Source organism: Gambusia affinis, linkage group LG18, assembly GCF_019740435.1.
Source record: "Gambusia affinis linkage group LG18, SWU_Gaff_1.0, whole genome shotgun sequence".
Classification (NCBI taxonomy): Eukaryota; Metazoa; Chordata; class Actinopteri; order Cyprinodontiformes; family Poeciliidae; genus Gambusia; species Gambusia affinis.
In genome coordinates this window covers 2,626,643-2,650,362 of record NC_057885.1, presented here as the reverse complement: position 1 = coordinate 2,650,362, position 23,720 = coordinate 2,626,643, and the positions used below count along the sequence as shown (strand labels likewise).

The window sequence follows — 23,720 nt, the reverse complement described above, 5'->3', positions numbered from 1 at the left end:
TAACTCTAATTAGCTAATTAGCCACTAGCCCAAAGTAAACCCGACATAGGAGAGAAACTACATGAAGCACTTGGTGTATTATTTCCACTCTGTGCTAGTTTTAAAGTCAATTTCAAAGGTACAGTTGTATCTCCCTACCAGAGTCCCAAATGAGGTTGAGTAACCTCTTCTATTCCATCTTTTATTCCGATCTGTTTTTCCACCTTAACTGTTGATTGCTGTAAACTTTATAGTAATATGCAATTTGTGCAGGAGTCATTTGTTTGCATTTGCAGCTCTGAGTTGAATTTAGAATCACTGAACAAGAAAATATTAACTGTCAGAACATTTCCTGACTACTAGTAACAGATCAAAATAACTAATGGAGTAAAGTTTTTATCATGGTGTTATTTTATAGTTGGATCAAAGATCTGAAGATCAATCAATCCAATCAAATTTTATTTGTATAGCACATTTCAGCAGCAAGGCATTTCAAAGTGCTTTACATCATAACAAACAGAAAAACACTAAGTCATGCAACATAGAATCAACAATCAAAACATAACATTAAGTCAAGTGCCATTGTTCTCATATCTAGCTCTAGATCTCATATCTTTGTATGTGTGTTATGTTTTAATACACCTGCTATTGTGGAGAAACAGAAGATTTTCAAGGCCCTACTCATATTCTTAGGACTCAGAATAGACTGGGTGGTTCTGCACAGCTTTGATCCTTACTACTAGCTCTGGCCAGAATTTGTAATTCAAACCCAAACAGTTTCTCTACCATGACTTCTTCTGACGTTCTTCAACTGCATTTTCTTTTTCGTCTGATTTGGTTTCTCATGTCGATTAATCTTTTCTTGTCTCTTTTCTTCCATCCTTGTGTACTGTCAGTCAATGATTTCTCAAACAGCTCTTTATCTCATCCTTTACAGAATTGTTTCCTCAGTCATTTTTCAAGTAACTTTACCAACTTGCCATTTCTTTCATTTGCCACGGTCCATTATGATTATGATCCACCCTGTAGGCTAAAATGTGTATCTCTGCGCAGGCTACAGAGTATTACATGTTACTACAGAGGTCATATATCCCTGATGCTTCATTAAAATGGAAATGCTTTGCCTATTAGAACAAATTGAGCCTAGGGAATGTGAGGACTTAGATCAAAATTGTTTATGATCTCCAAATGTGCAGATAAAGCAGAACAAACTCAGAGAAACCTCTGAACCATCATTTTGAAGAATGATGAATGATGTAAGCCTGGGAGTTCTTGGAGAAGCAGTGAAGTGAAAAGTGAAATAGAGATGCTTTTCCGTGAGGCTAAGTAATATATTTAACTTTTTAAGCCGCGATGAAATCCAGATCGGTGATTTAGTTGTTTTCTTGCAGCCATGTGTATCTGTCTGGGGTCAAAGATCACACGGTGTGCAAAGTTTCCTGGACGTTCTTGCTGCACGTTCGGCCCTGTGACTCTCCTCAGCCTCAGCTTGATGTCTGCTTTTGCAACTTAACAGTGTATGTAAATGAGCCACTTATTGTGTTCTGATACATTTTGAATGGAAACTGACAAAGCAGAATGCATCAATAACACATGACATGCTGCCCTCAACGCTCTGGCCAGGTGTTGCCTCTCCTAGCTGCAGGGTGCACAAACACATCATCAGATGATGAACACATCACATGCAAAATATTTCTCCAGAAGAAAAATTACTTGAACATGATGAAATGTTAAGTTTGAGATATTCAGAGTCCTTAAATCATATGTACTTAAGATTTAGATTTTATTTTATTTTTCTCCCCTAGAGAGGCATCATTTCATTTTTAAATCTAAATTTCAGCTCATTAGAGTTCTGTAAATACTTTAGTAAATTCTGCTTTAAAAAGTAACTTTTTATTTTCTGTTAATCAATCATTAAGTAGTCTATATTGCCTTTATGGACAGTGATTTAAAAAAGTGAACCTGTATAATGTTAAATATGATGGGGTTGATATTTGGGTACGATGTTTGTGCTAATGCACTTATAGAAAATTAAGTCACAATTAAGCCTGAATATCATGACCCACATCCGTGTGTGTTTTTGTTGATTGTTCTCACCTGTTGCTCTCTGTAGTATTTAAATGTGTGTATTTCTGTTCACTTGTTGTTGGATCGTTTGTTGTTCTCAGGTTGCCTTCATCCCTGGTTCCTGTGTTCCCTCAGATTCACTTTATTGAATTATTAATTCTTTTCAAATGTGTCTACTGATATCACACTTCAGTCCTTCACCACCACAAGACATGACACTAAATAGTTTTGTAAGGCATTGTAAAAAAACATATGTTGTAAGATCAATCCAACAGTAGCAACAGGAAACACTAGAAGAAAATCAATGCAAATACAAAGCTAGGTATATTTGACATCTTAATCATCTCTGCTTTTCAAATTCTTTGCCAGCTTGTCAGATCTCATCATCCTGAACATTTCTGGGATTCATACACTTTTGGACACCATTTTCACACTTTTTACCCACTTGACAGAAATGTTCTTTGATCACTAGTGCTTTTTCCAGCTGTAGAAAGAGAAACTGCACCACCTAACAGTCTCTGAAGGAAAGTGAGGCACGATAACAGGAAGCTTTTCACAATAGTTCACTGGTCTGTCAGTCAGTTTTTTTGGCCACCTTTCATTGGAAGCCAATAAAAAACATTAAGGTTTGTGGCTGCAACATGACTAAATGTGAAAAAGTTCAACAGGAATGAATACTTTGAGAAAAGTGGCCTATGGTGTGTCTAACATTTTATCTAACAGTGCTGCCTGACTGAAAAATTACGTCTCCTCTTGAAAGCCACACTTAAGAGTGAGAAATTGATGATTTCTAATTCTCAACACTAATTGTGCAACTGCTTATTTGCCCCCTTGTTTCTAGTATCAACTGTAGAATACTGGTGACTGGGAGTGTGCCTAACCACTTCCCTATTTTTTGTTCCAACAGGACAAGTATCCTGCCAGAGGGGAAATCGTGCTCTCATCCAGTGACCTCCAGCTGGTGCTACAAGTACAACTTAATCAGTAAGAATTCCTTCTGCTACATCCTAGATTGCTACATCCTAGTACCTCCTTCTGCCCTCCACATGAGGACTGTGAAAATGATTAAGAGATGAAACATATAGGCAAAAAGAAGTGGAAACACCAATCACGTCCCCTCATCTATCATTCTGCTTAGTTTTTGTGTCGTCTCTGCATTACTCCATATAATTCTCAGCAAAGCTCCCTGAATCCCTGATGCTCTGTTGATAATGTCGGAGCGTCTCTGCTTCTCTGAAAGTGTCACCATGGTTTCCACCAACATCATTTGAAGATTTTCATATTTCCCTCAAGGTAGATAAAAATCACATTAATCCCGAGTCACAGCTTATGGATTTACTTGCTTCTTTGTGATAGAAAAAGGAAGCGTGTAAGCGGCCCTGCTCTGGCACAACGTGAAGCAAGGCTAATCAGGATGAACGGGCTGGTCCCATGGTGATCAGGCAGAACAAGGCTCAAGGCCAGCTGAGGTTATGATGTTTCTGTGATAACATCAAGGGGAGTTCAGTCTGCTGCGTGCTCATCAGAATCAAATGTGTAGAGAGTCCCTGAGTGGGCCTCTTTAAGCCTGGAGGCAGAGAGAACCTGAGTACACACTTTGTTTCTTCATCAAACCCACAATATCACATAAAACATGGAAAGCACATGTGTAGACTTTAGTTAGGAAGTGTGTGTCTAATAGTAGTTTGATTTGAAAGTATGAAAGTCACCAGCTGAATTTATAATGACAACAGTACAGATTGAATGAGATGAATCAAACTTTCAGTGGTTCTGAAGTTAATTTTTGTTTAGATTTCAGCTTCAAATAATCCCAAAAACAATGTAGCTGACAACAACTTTTGGCTCCTCTCTGAACATGGAAAATGTTGTGAAAGTACAATTTGTAGATGTGATCTCTGGCCTTGTTCAAACCTGTTGTGAACATGTATTCAGACTGATCCGGATCAGCTGGTGAAGCAGTTGGCATGAATTGAATTGTTCCAACTGCTTTGCTCTAGAGAAAAATCACTTCAACACTCTTTCTTCTTCATTTCTTAAACCAGCGATTATATTGGCTAGTTGACGCAAAACTAATTTGACTTGAGAGTGCATAGCTGAAAGCTAAGTATCTGTGTTTTTGAAGAAGGCAGTGTGCAGGCTCAATAAATCACACATTTTTTTAGCTTGTTTAAAAAGTTTTTTTACAGACCTAAACAGACTTAAACATGCTATGTCATGTTTAAGTTACAGTCAACTAATATGGCTTTTCCACCATGTTAGTTCCAGTGGTTTTTCAGAGGGTGTGTTCCTTTGAGTTCCCTGGCAGCAGTACCAAATAAAAAACAGATGTCTCTTAACACCAACTTTATTTTAGGTTGAATAATCCAGGGGTTGAGAGAAAGGTTAAAAAGAAAGTGTCTGCAAGAATGTTGTGTTGAAAAGCATGAGCTTCACATCAGTCTTTAGTCCACTTTAATCAAAGTCTGGTTTGTTTGGCTGCACAGTCCAGTTAGTTTGGGGAGATGTGAATGCATATTCAAACTTGGATGCAGACCAAAAAAGCGAACAAACTGCAACTAACGTCTGACTCCACTCCATTTTTAATTACATTTAGTGAAAAAGGAAGTTGCAGCTGTCTTCTTCAGATGTTTTCATGTTTCCTCTAGTGGATTTTGGTGTAGCACCACCACAGATGATGCAGGGGGGGAGGAGCTCTTTCAAAAGGTTTTGTTGGTTTGACATAGTGCAGTGTTAAAGAGAACTGCAGCAGATGAAAATGGAACAAATGTTGTGATTTTGGTCCCAAGACAAGCAGAGTCTATCGGGTTAGCAGGTGTGAAAAAATCCTAAGAGCTTCATATCGATAAAAGGACACAACCCCATGTTGGCTTGCTTTAGGGTGAAAGCAGATACTTTCCAGTGGAAAGTATCTACCTTCCACTGGACGCTGGAAAAAAGAATCAACTGAAGGTGAACACAGCTGATAGGGTCTGTAGGTAGATAGATTTCAAGTAGTGCAGCTAGCATGTGGCATTGTTTGTTTGTTTCTTCCTGTCCTTTGGGTCATAAGTAAAGTACCTCTAAACAATGTTGTTGTGTTTCCCTTGTCAGCTAAAGAGGGTCACTGGGGTTTCTTTCTGGATGTGCTCACCATGTTAGCAGTGTTTAAAACTCCCAATAGCAGCTCATTGAGAAGGAGAGGGACAGTGTGTGTTATCGCTGTTCTACTAGAAAAAAATTGATAATTAGGACAAATGTGTCACTGGGACTGGAGGAAAATACCAGTTAACATCAATTTTGATGCAAAAATATCTTTGAATAATTAATTTTGCTAGTATTGACTATAGAGAAGCACTGTTGCCTTGCAGCAAGAAGGTCCTGGGTTCGATTCCCAGCCCGGGGTCTTTCTGCATGGAGTTTGCATGTTCTCTCTGAGCATGGTGGGTTCTCTCTGGGTTCTCCAGCTTCCTCCCTCAGTCCAAAAACATGACTATCAGGTTAATTGGTCTCCCTAAATTCTCCCTAGGTGTCAGTGTGTGTGTGTGTATGGTTGTGTGTCCTGTATGTCTCTGTGTTGCCTTGCGACAGACTGGCGACCTGTCCAGGGTGACCCCACCACTCGCCCAGAACGTAGCTGGAGATGGGTACCTGCAACCCTCCCGACCCCATTAGGGACAAGGGTAAACAGAAAATGGATGGATGGATGATTATAGGGAGGTGATGATATTGATTATTTTGACAACCCTACTTCTTATTGCCCTATGCTGTATTCATACAAACATGTTTATCATTGACATTAATACACAATAAGTGGAATAATTGTGTAAATTTAAAGGCATAAACCTGAATAATTTCTTGCTTTGTAAGTGCTATACATACACAAAGGTTTTCTTCAAATTTCTTCTTTTAATGCCCAGTATTGCGATTTTCCATGTTTTCCTTGTCTTCACGACTGCATGTATTTAATTTAATACTTAAAGGAAAGGAAAAACAAAATATATACATTTCTGCTTTTATTTTTAAGTATGCCAGTTTTGGTCCTCCACAGTATTCAACATTGTAAACATATTTTGCACTAATTTAAAAAACTGGCCTTAACCAGATTTTGCTAATTTTTCTGCGGGACTTTAATGATACTTAGCTTACTTTAAGAAGATAAAAACTAGATAGGTTTAAGGTTTTTGAATTAAACAGATCAGGCTTTGCAAATTGGATGTTTTAAGTTAGAGTAATACAAAAGTAGAAAATCACAGTAGATAAGAAACTGCATCAGTGAAGAGCATTTTATCCTGACAGAACCCTGTGGTTTTAAAAAGAAATCTATTCTACTTTCCAACCACTCCAGCCTCCTTTAAGCTCAGTAATTCTGTGTATAATGATACCTACATGCCTCTGTTGTTTCTAATGGAAACAGTTTTGCTATAACATAGCTGGGTAGATTGTTGAAGCATATTTGGAATTGTGAGTGCTTGACATTGACAGAGATGAGTGAGTTTGAGATGTTTCAGAGAGCGCTACATTTAGGAATAATGCCATATTTCAGACTTAATAGATTCATAGCGCTTCAGTTGCTTGGAAACAGTTTGATGACTTGGTAAGAGGAGACCAATGGAAAAACTGATATAGACTGGCTGACCAACTTGAAACAGCAGAAAGCCTAGAAGTGGTGGCAGCAAAATTGAACCACTAAATGATACAGAGAGGAGATGGAAATGAAAACAGAGATGACTCCTGATGGTCCTCAATCTGGGCAAAGGTTTCATGGGCAGGACAGCGATTGTAGCAGGCATTAATTTTAAACCACCCGAGTATTGGTAAAGTTCAGGAGTTTGATTTGGATCAGTAAATTTAGGTCAAAGAAAGAGGCATGTTTCCTGGGGAAGTGAGCAGTCAGAAGGAGAAGTTAGTGGAAATGTTACTGGAAACAATTAGTATTTTAATCTGTGGGGTCTCTTCCAGCGGGACTGGAGGAAAATACCAGGACTATGTTCCGGAACCAAAGGGGAAAGATGTTGTTACACAAAGCTTTTAAAAGAAAAAAATGTTTAAAAGAAAGTTATCCAGTTATTAACAGAAAACATCACAGAAACAAAAAAAAAATAATCTTTGCTCTTATAATGAAAGGACTGCTTTAATAACAGGCTGGTTATCAAAGAAGAAACTTGTTATTATAAAGACATGATAAAGTCTTACTACACAGAGAAAATAAGTTGACTTTATGATCATATTATCACTACATTGGAGATTAATCAAAACATGTTTTAGTTGCTTCATTTTAGGCCAAAAGATATTTGGGTTATAAATCCTCTCTGGCCTGAGGGCATCTCAGGATCCCCCAGAATGAACTGGAGGGTCTCAGATCTGTTACCACAGCAACGTAAGCTATTAGGTGAGTATTAAAAGGACATAAAGTTTGTTACATATTAAATTCCTTTTACCTCTCGAAGTGAAAACAGAACTTAAACAATTATTACTACTGTTAAAGCTATTTGTTCTGTTATCCTATGTTCATATTAACTTTATTGGTCCTGAGATTGGAACATAAAATTTCTTGCCATCTGTCATAGTTTTTGATATTTGTCTGACCCACATGAAGAGATACTCTCAGGAGACCAAAAACGTTTAAAGATTCGCAAAATTTATGAAAAGTGCATTGGTGAAGGCGTCAGGAGATGTGGTCCGGGTAAACCAGGATGATGGAGGCAGGTGAGCCGAGGTTAGTAATGTGAGCAGAGTTAAACCAAGTTCTGCAAATGACGCTTACTTGTGTGGATGGGAAATGTCCACCAGGGAGAGATGAGTGGGTTCAGAGGAAGATCTGGATGACTCAGAGCACTGATGAGCGTTTTTTTTAAAGGGTTTGTTTGATTTGATGGCCAGGAACACAGAGGAGGGTGGAGCAGGTTTGAACACAGCTCCAATGGAGCCGGCTGAGGGAGAAGGCTGAGGCTGCCAATAGAGTCCGATTTAATCAGTAAGTTGTTGAGGTTTGGTTGGTGGCTGACTGAATTGATGAACAATCTGGAATGGAATCCAGGTATTTGTCTGGGAAACCTTGAGACAAGAACATGCTGACCTCAGGGGGCCAGAACCTATTATTTACCCTGTTTGTAAGAAAAATTATCTTACTGTCTTTGTAAGAAAATACATTTTCTTAAAAAATGTATTTTTTAAGAAAATACAATTTCTTAAAAAATTCATTTGTAAGAAAATTATTTTTGTGATTTTCTTACAAGCAAAACGCGTGGTTGTCTGGAATCTGTACGTCTGTAAATCTAGTGATTTCATCCTTAGACGACACTTTGTCACAACGCCTTCATCACTCAGAAGAGATATGTTCCTGTCTCAGTCAAACTATCGTTGCATGTAAATTTGATACTTTAATTCTCAGTATCAATTATTCTACAATAAAGCAACTTTAAGATAACTATTTACTCATATTCGCCCTACACTAGCAGGACATCACAGACAGGACAATAAAAAATCCTTGGATCCTCAAAGATGACTAATTAGGTAAAGAGCACAAAGCTCAGTTCACTTAGTAGTAAAACATGTCATAACATCATTGCTGGAGTAACACAGTGAAATAATGTTTTGTGTAAACAGCTAAATCTGCCGAAAAACCAGGCTTGCATTGTGAGTTACAGACAAGTTGTAGATTTTCAGATTAAAAGTGTGTTGAAGGGGCTTTCAAATTCCTAAATGACATCTTACTTGTCCTCTGATTCCCACAAACACATTTACAATCCAACTAGACATAAACCGCTTTCGTACTCCACAGACAACACCAGATACGATAAAACAACACCAAGCACTCATAATTTTCACAATATTTGGCATTTGACGCCAAACATGATCGAGTGGAGGTCAGAGCTGATTGCTCCCTTTCCATTCCATCAACAAGTTCTGTTCTGTTGCTTTCCTGGCAAGCCAATCATTGCAAATAGCATTCCCAGCAATAGAATTTGCAATGTTCCTCAGAGTGTGTAAGCCAGTGGTACCTCTCTTATAGTTACTGATCTGAAAGTGGCTGATCAACTTGAAAATGGATTTCTAATCAATCTGAATTTGAAGCTGATAGCTAAAAATTAACCTGTTCTACTGCTGTACAGCTTAAGTGAGGGGACTGCAGATAAGAATTAGTTTATGACATAATCTGGTAAAAACATGACATTTATGTTTAAACTGTACTCTTTAAAATGTATTATTATCATTAACCTGGGCCTGTTCTACTGATTCTGATGGCCAGATTAGATTGTCCCTGGCAGCACATAGATACTGAAATCTGATTGGACGAAGTGTCAGTAATCCACACAGACATGTAGGGGAAACGGCACAGCCAAGAGTAGCTTAAAAAGAGAAGTTATTTAGAATTAGGTATTAGGTAAAATTGTCACATTTAATTGGACCACCATTTTACTTTATGTTTTAGCTTTATGAACCAGATCATGTCACTGGCTTCTGGCATGATCTGGTCCAGAAATTCCATTTAAAATTAAAACTGCCAACTTATTGTGATTCTTGCTTTCACCAATGTTCCTGCATGTCCTGCGCTTCATCAAAAGTTATGAGGGATGGCACAACAATAATGATTATTTGTATCCATAGGAAGAAGTATAAACATTATAATATATGCTGTATGGCCACATTCTCCCATCAATCATTTAATTTAGAAAGGAACGGTCTGAACTAGGCTAATTTCTACAGAAAAGCCTTAAATAGATTAAATGAAAACTGCCATTTGGGGAAAAAAACTGTAAGACAGAACAAAAAAAGTCATTTATTCAGTAATTGAACTGGCACAGAGTCAGCTCATCTCTCTCAGAGGGTGACGTTACAGGAGGTGTGTGTGTGTGTGTGCATGTGTTTACTCAGTTTCTAAAAAAAAAAAAGTCAAACAAATGCGTACATTACTAAAGATGAGCCAGTGAGCAGAATAATCATTGCATAATAAATATTAATAACATCAAAACTGTTTGCCTGTATTATTCAATTAGTTTACTGCTGACTGTGGAGCTCTGTCTCATAGCTTTGGTATTTCAAACACCAACACAGCTCAGGCTGTTGTTACGGCACTTAGGGACAACATTTCATTTTAATTGTAAATTTTCCATTGAATGTTCCGAGATGGATTGCAAGCCGTGTTTATGTAAATGAAAGTCTTGATTGTGGTGCCACTGCGGGATGTTGTGTGATGAAATAGGTGAGACCTGCTTTATCCTGCTTCTAGTGAAGAGAAGGGCAACTGAAAACCTGTCTGGCTGAGCTGAATGTGGTGCAGCCGTTAGGGAAGGCTTCAAACTTAACAAGGATTTAATCCGGATACAAATCCTAAGAGAATCCGATTTTACAAAAATAAATTCATACTCAGCTAAATTCACACTCTCCTGGTCATAGCTTCTGTCATTGATTTCTCCAGAACAACTTGGTAATTTTAAGTGTTTCCATGTTAATTGTATTTGAAATCAGCAGCTGGCTTTGTTTTATTCATCTCTAATATGTTGTGATTTCAGTTTTAATATCTGACAACTTTAGGGCCTGGTCCAGCTACTGTGGTGCTTTGTGGTGAGCTCAGTTTGGCTACAATTTGCCATAGTTGTAATTAATTACTTGTGTTTTTGTGCTAAAAAAAATTGCTAAAAGTTACAAAAAATCAGATGTGCATGAGCAGGCAAGATAATTTGGAGATAATAGCATGTGATGCTAATGGGTAGGTGCAGGGACAGCCCAATTGGTACAAAGTCGGCCTTCTGTCACCTGAAGAACATTTCCAGGATTAAAGGATTAATGTCTCAGCCAGATCTAGCGAAACTCATCCATGCGTTTAGCTTCAGTCGTATTGATTATTGCAATGGCGTCTTCACAGGTCTGTCCAACAAATCAATCAAACAGCTGCAGCTGATCCAGAATGCTGCTGCTCGTGTTCTCACTAAAACCAGGAAGATAGAGCACATAACACCAGTTTTAAAGTCCCTCCACTGGCTCCCTGTAGCTCAAAGAATAGACTTTAAAATACTGTTGTTAGTTTATAAATCACTGAATGGTTTAGCACCACAATACATTAAAGATTTGCTGCTGTTGTATCAACCTTCCAGACCTCTCAGGTCTTCGGGTTCTGGTCTGCTCTGCATCCCCAGAACCAGAACCAAATGAGGAGAAGCAGCATTTAGCATCTATGCACCAAAAATCTGGAACAAACTTCCAGAAAACTGTAAAACAGCTGAAACACTGACTTCCTTTAAATCTCAACTAAAAACCCACTTGTTTAGAGTTGTATTCGAAACGTAATCAATTGCAAATTTATTGATGGAATCTGACTATGTTGTGTTTTGATTGTTGATTCTATGTTGCATTGTGTTTTTCTGTTTGACTTGATGTGAAGCACTTTGAAATGCCTTGCTGCTGAAATGTGCTATACAAATAAAATTTGATTTGATTTGATTTGATCAGTTGAATGAGTCAACTATAAGCCTAGGCTAATTCATCTTTACTGTCACTGTTACTGTTGGATAAAAAAATCTATTTAAAACAAACAAACCAGCCTGGTGGGGGTGCAAGTAAAGCCTGGTGGCCCACCAGACATATAATATGCTGGGTGAAACCATGGACATTTCTTTGTTCCATAATTTTAATTTTCTATACTGTGTACTATACACATTGGAGAAAACAACACGATGTACCCCTTGTGTGTGCGAGGGCTGAGGCAAATGATACAAGTGATCTAGATGTGGGGTCGGTTGTACCCCTCTCATTAACACAAGGGGTACGTTGCACTGGAAGAATTTGCATGTATCTCATGGATTTTTGAAGGTTGTGTGAGAAAAGGAATGCCCTGCAATCGTGTGACGACGCATCAACTATTGACTTCGGCCTGACTGTGCCAGGACCTCTTCTTGATTTCTTAGGTAAAGATTAACTTACAGCTGCCTGACCAGTGATACATATCTGTTTACTAAAGATAGCTTACTCATGTCTGAAATGGGGGCAGTATTCAAAGGCAATACCTTCTTAAGTAATATGTTTGGGGTTGGGCTCAACATGCAAAATGAAGCTTTAGATTGAAGCTTGACAACTCAGGAAGTTTTTCTGGGTTCAAACACAAACTTGCAGTTACCTGCCAAATTCTGCCTCACCTGGTGAAGGAGGGAGGATGCCAATCATTTAATTTTTTCACTAGAGTCAGTTCTCTTTAATAACAATTTCAGTTTTCTTTAATAACAATTCCTTCTAGTTCTCTTCTGAGCTAGAAGGATGGTTGGCTCTACAGAGCTCTGTGTAAGTTTGGCAACTATACAAAAAAGCAATGCCAGATTAACACGTTGTTTTCTATGATAGTGATCATATATTGCCCTGATATCAGATCATCATGATTAGCTTGTTGTTGTTACAATAAATCTAAATTCTTGATGATGAAAAGAATTCCACGATAATGGTCAAAAAGTACAATAATTATTGCTGCATACCAGCTCTACATTACAGCTGGGTTTAGACTGCAGAATTTATCTTTAAACCCTGTTGTCTAATTTCTTTTTTAATACATTTGCGTTTCGGAAGCACTGCTGATTATGGAAGATCATCTGTATATGTGGCTAACTGAAATTGCTGACAATTCTATTCAATTCTATTCTAATTAGCCACTTTGGCTAATAGCTTTTGAATTTGATATAAACAAATGATCCTGAGCAGCATTAGGAAATACAGGAAGCTATCAAGTGGAGTTGAGATGTAGGATAGACAGTTGTTTCACAAAATCCACTTAAAGTTTGTAAAGGAGGTCACAGAGTGTAAGCATGTGGAAGAGAGCTGAATTTAAACAAACAGAGGACAGGTGGCTGGGTTTTTGTATCGCTTTCAGGCTCTGCAGACGTATCTGTCTGGCATGTATTGAGGAAGTGCTAGTGGAGCAGCTGTGCAGCCTTAAAGTATTTTTGCACCAATGTGCACAGCTGTATGCGTGTGCATACACCCTCCTCACCAGCACACTTCCCTGCATCTGCTATATGCTGAGTGCAGCTCTGTCCATCACTGTGCTCCCACCTCTAAAGACACTGTAGCCTCATCTGTCAAAATGTGACCTTCTAAAACTGACAGACCAAGGCTCAGTCCTGCAGAGCTTTGTTACAATCTTTCATTTCATCTCAACCCTTAAAGTACTGGATGACTGATTGCAAGAACCAATCAGTTTTCTTGTTTTCCTTAACCTCTAGAACCCGACGGACCCACCGGTGGGTCCGTCGGGTTCTACAAAAATCTTCACTGTAAATGGATATCATTCTTTTTATATGTGTAATTTTTTGGCACTAGTGGCTTTTACTTTACAGTAATCTGTCAGGAAGGGGGCAGAAAAAAGAAGAGAAGACAAGTGGCAAAGTAACTGAGGAACGGGATTCGAATTCAGAACGGCCTCATCGAGGTGTCTGGTCCCGGTGGGATCCCAGAGTGTAAACACATTGAGAGTTATTTTTCTGATTTATTTATTTTCTCTTTCTTATTGACTGGATGCCAATACTATAGCACTTAAGCAGTGACAGACTCCTGTTCAATGAGAGTGTTGTGACTATTTTAAACTGCTCTAAGCAGTGTGATATTGTATTGCATTATGTTGGTTTGGAATTTTCCTAATAAAACTTTTAATTTGCCAGCAAATTATGCTGGATGTCCTGGAATGACAGAGAAATGGAAACAATTCTCTGTTTACAGGAAACCCATAAATTGTCAAACAATGCTGTGCTGCTTTGTTGTTTCTTACCATTGTCTCGACTCATTTCAGCTACTCTGATTTAACTTGCATGTGGTTCTCTGGGCCACATTTAATTCTTGTAATATTCTACTGAAGCTAAAATATGGCTAATATAAAACTGACCATGGATGACAGCACAAAGAGCGACCCTGAGCTGCCACGACACCTTTGTTTTCAGCTGCAGCCATTAATGCTGACCCTGGAACAGTCTCAAGGAGTTTGTCTGCACATCATAGAGCTGACAGACCATGAACAGGCCAAGGGGCCAATTAGAAGTGGTGTGGTGAACACTGAGGGTTCTGGTTTCCCCAGTCGGAGACCGTGTCCTGTGGAGTGTGCTTACTGGACCACAGAAGCTGTCTGGGTCACCTTCTACATTTAGGACATTTTTTAAGTTAACTTAACAAACATCATAAAATTTAGTTTGTTACAATAGTCAAACAAGTCATAGTCATACAATAGTCAAACTCGATAGGCTGTATGGGTACAGAAAGAGATGCTTAGGAGAATTTTGAAACAAAAATGCTGTGAAAATAATCAATTATCATACATTTAGACATATACAGACAGATTGTAACATAAAAGCTCTTTGTGCAGCTTCAGTGGAAATATAGTGAAGAAATTATATGTTTAATTATATATATATAATTCAGTTGCATTTTTGTAGCAACTGAGTAAAATAGCTAGTTGATTGTGCTATAAAATGGCACTTTGTGCCTGGAGATTACATTATACTGCCCCTTTAAGGCTCTCTTTTATTCACACAAAGCAAAACTGGTGACGTAGTCACAGAATCTTCGTTCGCATACACTCCTTTCATACACACTGTAAAAATGAACTTAGGGGGTTATCACATTAACAAAAGAATATCATATACTTTTAACTAAATAATTTCATGTTTCAAACAAAAACATGATACAATCATGTTGGATAAACAGGAAATTCAACAACTTCATGTTTATAAAATTTAATCATGTTGAGATACCACGATTCATTATAGTCAGACTGATCTTGTGCTGAGGCCGAGTGAGATCACGTTTTTTGTCTCAACTTGAATAAAATGTATTCAAGTTGAGACAACATGATTCAATTTAGTCAGACTTGTTTCCCTCCGAAGAGGGTCTAGCAAGATCAGGGGATCACGAGAGCTTATGGAAGATCACGCGACATAACTGCGCCTGGGAAAACTTCAAAGAAGTTTTAGTTACACATTAAACAATAGATATTTGTTTTTCTCTGCAGGGCACTATTGGCATTTAAAAACTGCACTGTAACAGTGCATCAAAGACGTTTTTTTAAAAAACGTCTTTGAATTAACTTAATTAAATCTTGGAAAGGATTTTCACACGATTAAATAGCTTTCTTTCAGCATGAAGCATGTTTGTTGAGTTAACTTAATTTTCATGAGTTGGATCAACTTAATAAGTATTGTGAAGGTATCACTGTAACATAAGTTGGTTTCTCCAGCGTGCTGTGGTGGTGCAGGGGGTTAGCACACTACACGTTTGGAGGCCTTAGTCCTCAACGCTGACGTTGCTGGTTCGACTCCCGTTCCTGGTGACATTTGCCGCATGTCCTCACCCTGTCTGCTTACTGCCTCAACAAAATACGATCCACTAGCGCCGCAAAAACTCTTTGGAGGAAAAAAAAAAGTAAATTATTTGGTCCAAAGCATTGCAAATTAGTTGGGCTGGCTCTTTTAAATTACATTGGGTCCTACTATAGTAAATGAGTTGAATCAACCTTAACAAATAAAACTGAGCCAACTCATTTTATTTAAATTAGAATAACCACAATATATTGAGTTCAGCCAACACGTTTGATTTAGAATCAACCATAGAATAACCATGATAACATAAGTTGAGCCAGAACAATTGCTTTACATCGGAATAATAAATTAAGTTGATTTTTGCTTTAAATAGGAGTAACAGAATTACATGGTGCTGAAATAAAGCAAAGTAATCAGGTGGAATACCTTTCCATAATTTTTTTTATGTTCATCCAAAGAGTTATTTTTTTTCAGTGCACCTGGGGACTTCCTGCTTCAGTATGTACCCTGCCCTACTCACCGGGGTTCCCACTCCCAACCTACATCCTTCATTTTACTTTTATGAAATGGTCTGACTGTTCCTGCCAGATTGCTTTGGAAAAAAAATATTGGGAACAAGCTGAAATAGTTCTTATACATGTCTGTAAAACAAACTGGATAAACCTTTAACTAGACTCAGCTTGCTGGGTTTGGCAGAAAGGAGCAGGCAGCAGGCTGGTCAGAGCTTTATACTGGCACCAGATGTTTTCCACAGTCTTGAAGAAGTCTGATAACTATGGCCTTTAATATTAAAATATTGATTATTATGGTTTTAGTAAACAACAGTCGAGCAACAGCAAACATTTTTTTTCCACTGCAAAGTGAAACACATGATGCAATTATTGTGTGTTTGATTGAAGCAGAATCTGGCATCTGACCAACAAGCTATGTTTATCCAGATATCTGAGAGAAGACCAGGACTTGTGATTACATTAACTGCTGCTTGAATATTGATTTTTTCCACTCTTTTTTTCAGAAACCATTAGCTTCCCACCTCAGGCCCATGAACAGTGTAATTATGATAAAAGTACTTGTTTTTCCCTTGCAGTCACTATACCAGCGCCGGTCATCTGGCCGCTGCCTTATCACCTTCAGCTCTTTCTGTTGATGTGATGAATGTCTTCTCTCATCACTCCTGGAGACCAGAACAAAATGCTTAAATCAGACACACAGCAATCTTTCAATTACACCTTCTTGTTTTCTCTTTCAGCCTTGTTACACACTCAGCCATTTTTCTTTTGATAAGAGTGTTTTACATTCCTCTCCTTTCTTCCCCCTTCAGCAAAAGCCCTTTTTATGGTCAGCCTTATTTAATTTAAATTGGAGTGGACTTGGTGTGTATTTTGCAGTAATATATAATTATAGCTTAGAAGTTTGTTTCTCTGTTCATTAGCTGCTTTAAACAGAATGGAAGAAAAAGAAAAGAGAGCTTTGAGGCCCCTACATTAGTCAGATGTTTATCATCTTAGCACAGGTGACTCTTAAAAAGCTCCTAGAATCTAGGCGTTGGTAACCCCTACGCACACTATGTCAAAAACGCCAACAGTCTTTGGTGTAGATATGCCATGTGGATATTGTTGGCACGACAATCTGGGCCCTTTGAGACACTTAAGCAATGCTTACAATGTGAGCATGATATAACAACATTACTAATATATTTCATCTCTCTCTATATGGTTCTGGGTCAAACTAGTCAAGCTTTATTTACTGCAGCCTTGAAATGTTCTTAGTTTTATCCAGGAGTAAATGAAAATGATTACAGCCTTTCGTGTTGTCTTCTGGCAGAGATTACCAACATGCCTCAGCAGTAATGATGACCAGTGATCATTTAAGACAGAGTATAATTTGCTATTCACCTTGTTGTTAATAATAAAGTGCAACGTTGTTCTTGCAACCTGACATTGCTCCAGTGATTCGTACTGTGAGAACACATCCCTAGAGGAGAATCTCCCACAGTGAGGACTTGAGTGGCAGCAGTAGAATGTTCTCTTTGCCGTCTTGAGGCATTGTTTGGTGTCTGGATGTGAAAGTAGGTGCTCTCTCACTATTTCTTAAGGTTTGTATGGATCTCATTGTGTCTGTGAGCCACATATACATACATGGAAACTTGTTCATACTATTTTTAGCTTCACAGCTATGTTCTTCACAGAGATGTACAGTTTACCATAAAGGCTCTTAGCGGGGATAATATGCTAAAAATAAATAGTATTGTGAATTTTCACTTTAACAGTTCACACTGAGTCACTCTTTAATGATATTTTTTGTTGAAATCCTGTAATTCTTCTACATGACACCAGTGACTGGAGTCTTTCACACCAGCACTTTGTGAAACCGAGTTTCAGAGTGAAGCTTTTCTGTAGCATCCCCATAGAAGTGTGAAGTTCTCTGCAGGTCTGAAAGCGCACATGAGCAAAATGAACAACAAAAACAACTGCTGATAGAATTGTGCCGTGTGTTGTGCTACTTGACCTGCTCAGTTTACCACATTTTCTGATCAGGAATAAATGTGTGTTACATGGAGGTACTGTAGTGACACAGGGGCAAAGCACAACCCACTTATGGAGGCTTTAATCCTCTACACAGATGTCACAGGTTCAAGACCCAGCTTGTTGACCCCTGCTGCATGTCTTCCTGCTCTCATTACCCACTTTCCTGTCTGATCACTCTCAAATAAGGGCCACTAGAGCCAATAAAAACAAACAAACAAAAAAAGGTGTTAGGTGACCACTTTGTTCTTGGGAGACGTAAATGGATTATTGTTTATGAGATAAGAGTCAAAAACACCTGCACATTCTATGACATGCTAAAATCACAACGCCATGTGGTGGCAACTGCAGCTGACTCAAGGTGTTGTGAAGGTTTATTATATTCAAGGTAGCAAATAAGGAGGGGAAGAGGCATTTTGAGATGCCTCTTCTAAATTATCTCTGCTACTCCTCCTAAAACTTAGGTTTTAGTTATGAAAGAAGGACCCTCAGTGTTCACCATCTATTTTGTTTAGTCACCCTCTCCAGGAGCCCATTTGGTGTGATCCAAAACTCCTTCGGTTTACTTGTAACAGCAGACCTAAATGAATTAAATTTTTATGTCTGTTTTGGTTTGTATAGCGTAGGCAGTGACTATTAAGGCTGTAAACACTAGAAATACATTTTGTTTTACACTGAAAGATATAGATGATTGATATAAAGTCACTGATAATAATGTCTTCAAGTTTGCACAATCTAACATTAATTAATGCCTGACACTACCTGTCCCCATTTGACTTCTGATCATTGAAAAAGTATCATATTTTATGAAATAGATGTTTTCTCATGATATCATTTCCCTTTGTCTGAGGGGGAAAAACTATTTTGAGCTCAGAGTGATTATGGTTTATAATGATTTAGTTTGTGTCTTCTGTCCTATTTAATCAGAATTATCATGTTTCTGATTGGTAGATCCTTGTTTAAACTTCTACGCAGCTTTCAGTGGCTGTATACACCATTATTCATACTAAATTAGACGTAGCAGAATAATCTCTTGATCTCATCAGACTACTTTATTCCTGTCCTGCTGAAAAACTAATGATGATGAACGATGCATAAATACACTGGTATTAGCAAATATCACAGTAGTCTCATCCAGCTTCTCTTCCTGTTCCATTTTCACCAACAAAAAACAGCTTCTGAAAATTAAGGCTTTTCTGTCCGTCTTTCTGAATTTACATATTAGACCTGCATCTGGACTACTTCTACGGATGGGCTGCCCACTGATGTGTGTAGACACAAGACATTATTCAGCTGATTTTATCTCAGATCAATTCTTTGAGCTATTTTGACAGCGTAACAAAAGTAATAACATACTCCAACCCTAAAATAATAAATAATGTGATTATTATCTATGTTTCTCGTGATAGGGGACAGAGTTTTGATCCACCTTGTTTTTACTGGTTCTGCTCTAGGGTTGATTGTGATTTGTTGGTCAATAGGACAAGATTTTTGTACTCAATCAAATGTAGTGACTTGTTTTATGAAGTAGCCTAATTAGTTGAGTTAAAATTCTACTTTTTTGTTTTGATAATTACACATCTGCATCTAGAGAATCAAACATGTCCTTATGCCTAGTGGTTGCACCTTTAGTTAGAAAAGGCTGAAACAGATCCATGACTAGTTGTCACAACAGAATATCTTAGAAACATTCAATGCAGATATGACAATATAGTAAAAATATTTTTCACACTGCAGTGAATCCTGGGTAGGTGATGTATGCAAGGTGTGGTGTTGCTAGATGGTGCTAGTTTTGTTCCACTGGAACAGTCATTTTCATGCCGTGAGTAACGCTCAGACCATTGAGTTTGAACTGGATCATGTTAAAATAGAAGACGATTCAGAAATGACGAAGGGAAATAAGGAGCAGGTAGAAGAAGAGGTTCAGCCAAAAAAGCTGTTGTTTGTGCTGCTGCTTGGAAATGCTAACACTGAATGACAGCATATGTTGCAAAGTGCTCTAGTTTCTAACTCAAGTTGTTTATGGTACTATATTAGACCTCTGATTTACAAAGACTTAAATATTCTTAATTTTCACTTCCAGCTGGGCTGAGCAACTTTACTGGCTGATATTGCGTATTATGGTCACACCAGCTCTTTGGAGTCAGCTTTAATTGATTGTTAGTTCTCTTGCTGGTTGTTTTGTTAGCCTGATAAAAACCAGCCCCTTATTGTACACTTTGGTTCATACAGAGGTTCTGGTAAACAATTACTCACTGAAAATTAGTGTGTGGCTTTAAAGAGAAAATATTTAAAAACGACAAACACCAAAACCCATTGCTGGTCCTTGCTACAGTCCCTAAGGCCCATAGAGAGGGCACAGCAGGAGAAGATAAACTGGCCTCTCCCACAGCTGTAATCTGCAGCTCCAAAGCACAGCAGAAAAATCCTGTCAGCTGTCATCATGATTTTAAATGCTTTGAACTCTGCAGCTCAGAAAAAATGGATTAAAAGAGGACAACAAAAAAATTGATTTAAAGACACAAAAATTTCTCTTGAAGCTTTTTCATCTCTCTTTGACAGCCTGCAGTTTAAAAAAACAGCCATAGTACATTGTTCCCTCCTCTTTTTTGAACCTAAATCTGAAAATAAAAATAACTTTTAAACTTAGAAGATGAACAGCATAGGGGACTCCATTTGGATTTCTTGGAAAAGAAATTATGGTAGACATATTGAGGCTCACATTCCTTTCCTTTTTTCTGTTGCTATGCTTTTTTAACAACTATCAGAATTAAACTTGATGTTGGTGAACATCAAGTCATACTTGAGTTGTGTTGAAAGAGAATTGGAAAATGTAGCATTATAAAACTTAGCCACACTCAAAATTCAATTATTTTGTATGACAGTGATTTCTCCAGCCAGGCTTCGCATGGTGCTTTATTATGTTTGTTTTGATGGCTGATTCATAGATCTTGTGGAATGAGTGCAATTCATTCCACAAGATCCTCTGGCTGTTAGCACTGGTACAAAGGTGACATCTTCACTACTTTGTAAAATTGCTTTGTAGTAAGCTTTGAATGAACTCTCAGAAATTTCTCAGAAGATTGCCATGGTGTCCAGATGCTGACAGAAATGACCTTGATCAGTGCTCTCCAAAGAATCTTTTTAAATGTTTGTTTTATCCACAGAAACATAGATTTGATGGATTGATTAAAATTTTAGAAAATATTCCACCAATTCTCTGGTGTGTAGGACTGAAATAATTGCCTCTTGTTTAGGTCAATGTAAGACAACATTAACTTTGGGATGTTACCTGATTATTGTTGTTTGCTATGCCTAAAATAGAGTTGATTTTTGTTTGAGGTCATAATGTATATAGGCAACGGGGATTGTATAATCTTCTGGGCTTGGTCCTTAGGCAATGCCTTGATACTTACTGCCTAAGATCGTGATTCACTTCTCCCATAGTCTCCCCCTTCCACCTGTGTGTCTGCAGGAGACTGGTGTAGTTGTAGCAGGACAAAATGAACAAGAACAGGATTTCAGAGTCCTAGAGGTTTGTGGGGTATCGTGGGGCAAAGCCGTTCAGTGATTTATAAACTAACAACAGTATTTTAAAGTCTATTCTTTGAGCTACAGAGAGCCAGTGTCAGGACTTTAAAACTGGTGTTATGTGCTCTGGTTTTAGTGAGAACGCAAGCAGCAGTGTTCTGTATCAGCTGCAGCTGTTTGATTGAGTTGTTGGACAAACCTGAGAAGATGCTGTTGCAGTAATCAATGCGACTAAAGATAAATGCATGGATGAGTTCCTCTAGATCTCACTGAGACTCAGGTGATAGAAGGCCAACTTTGTGAACTTTGAAGGTTCAGGTAAGAGAGTCCATCACTACTCCCAGGTTTTGGGCCTGATCGTTAGATTTTAGTTGTAATAACTGAAGCTCCAGATTGTTCCTCTTTAGGTCCAAAAATAATAACTTCAGTTTTGTTTCTGTTCAGCTGGAGACGCTTTTGGTACATCCACACATTTATCTGTTCTAAGCATTTATTCAGTGATTGGATGGGTTCTGAGTCACCTGGTGACATCATAATGTAGAGCTGTGTATCATCCGCGTACTTATGGTAGCTAATCTCATTTCCTGTTATAACCTGAGCTAGTGGGAGCATATAGATATTGAATAAGAGGGGTCCTAGGATTGAACCTTGGGGAACACCACATGTGAGCTCTGACCTCTTTGATGAGAAGTTTCCAGTTAAAAACAAAGAAATTCCTGTTCCTTATGTAAGATTCAAACCAGTTGAGCACTGGGCAAGAGAGTTCGACCCAACTCTCCAGTCGATTAAGTAAAATGTCATGATCAACAGTGTCAAAAGCTGCACTGAGGTCCAACAGAACCAGCACTGTTGTTCTTCCACAGTTCGTATTTATATGGATATCATTGAACACTTTTACAAGGGCAGTCTCCAGGCTGTAGTGAGCACAAAAACCTGTCATGTTTGGGTTAACGTGTCTAGCCCACATGCAGAACACCAAAATAGAACGAAATCAGTTAAAGATATTTATTGCGAAATCAACAAGTAACAGAGTGATGATGGGGGTTCTCGGGGATGGAATCTGGAAAACAGCGGTCACTGCGGGACAAGAGGAGATGGTGAGTTCATGTGCGGTGGGAATTTTTGCAGTTGTGAAGGAAAGATCGGCTCTTACTTAGGAAGATGAAGGAATCAGATTCGGGGAAGCGTCTGTGGTTCCAGGCAGAATGTGGTCCTAAACGAGGAGGCTGCGTAGGAGGGCGGACAGGTAAGCACCGTCTCGACAGGGGGTGGAGAAGGTCCGATGCCCCCCGCTGAACACTGGGGGTTAGGAGATCAGCTGGAAGAACTGAAACACGGGACTCGGGTATCCAACACAAAAAAACCTGAAGAGCACAGAGGACAACGAAGATTTACACAAATGAGAATCACAGACTCAGAAGCCTAGCTCTGGGGGGCTCGGGTTACCATGCAGGTAAAACACTCCGGCGTCGGAGTGCTGGCAGGCAGCTTCTTTAACCTCCAGGAGATGATGAGGTGATGCCAGTCCGGTGCGTAGAACCATGGGCACGCCTACCCAGTGCACAGCCTCCGGCGCTCCCTGGTGGCCACCAGTGAGGCCAACACAAGAAAATAAAAAAGAAAGAAACAAAACCCCTGGAACCCGACAAAACCAGACTGGAAGGAGTCAAAGCAGAGATCGGCCTGCAATTCTGCAGTAGTGATTTGTTGAGATTGGTTTTTTTATTAGTGGTTTGATTACTTCTGTTTTCAAAGCCTGGGGGAAAACACCTGATGAGAGCGATGAGTTTACTATTTGGATCAGATAATCTGCAATGACAGGCATGACTTTCTTAAAGAAATGTGTGGGTAAAAACATCCAGACAGCAGGAACTTGAGCGATTAATCACAATTAATCACTATGCTTAACTTTGTAAGCTTGAAATATAAAAATGCACACAGCTGTGCAAACCCCTCTTGCTGCACTCCAACAATTTAAAGTCCATTTTTCATTATCTTGCATTTGTAGTCTCCCATACTCAACAGCAACTGAGGGAAATTTACTCCACTATACAAGTAAACGTGTAGCACCAAACTTGTTCAAGACATAACTGAGAGATAAAATTTATTTTATTTTCTACTTTGTAGATGAAACTCTTGTTGCTGTCGCGGAAAAATTATCTTTCGCTGTTCATTGCTTCCCATGTGTAACGTGCTGCTGTGAACTACATAACCCCCCCACAGGAGAGAGGCTTTGATGTGAAAATAGATGGTTCATTAAACTTATGAACCAATGAAATATCTAATGTAATATTAACGCCTTAAAATGTTCAAGCTAATCGCATGCACTAACGCGTTAACGTTGACAGTC

The 23,720-nt window shown here is 38.6% G+C and overlaps 1 protein-coding gene across 2 annotated transcripts in view; it reads left to right on the top strand.

The window, feature by feature from the left end:
- The window catches only part of adam19a (ADAM metallopeptidase domain 19a), a 136,410-nt gene that overhangs the window by 55,358 nt on the left and 57,332 nt on the right, over positions 1-23,720 (top strand). For both annotated transcript variants that reach the window (XR_006368795.1, XM_044097810.1), the window contains exon 3: positions 2,954-3,030. Coding sequence is in view for 1 of the 2 variants with exons in the window: in XM_044097810.1 (XP_043953745.1) it covers positions 2,954-3,030 (77 nt within the window). In the remaining variant the exon portion in view is untranslated. The remainder of the gene's footprint in view (positions 1-2,953; positions 3,031-23,720) is intronic.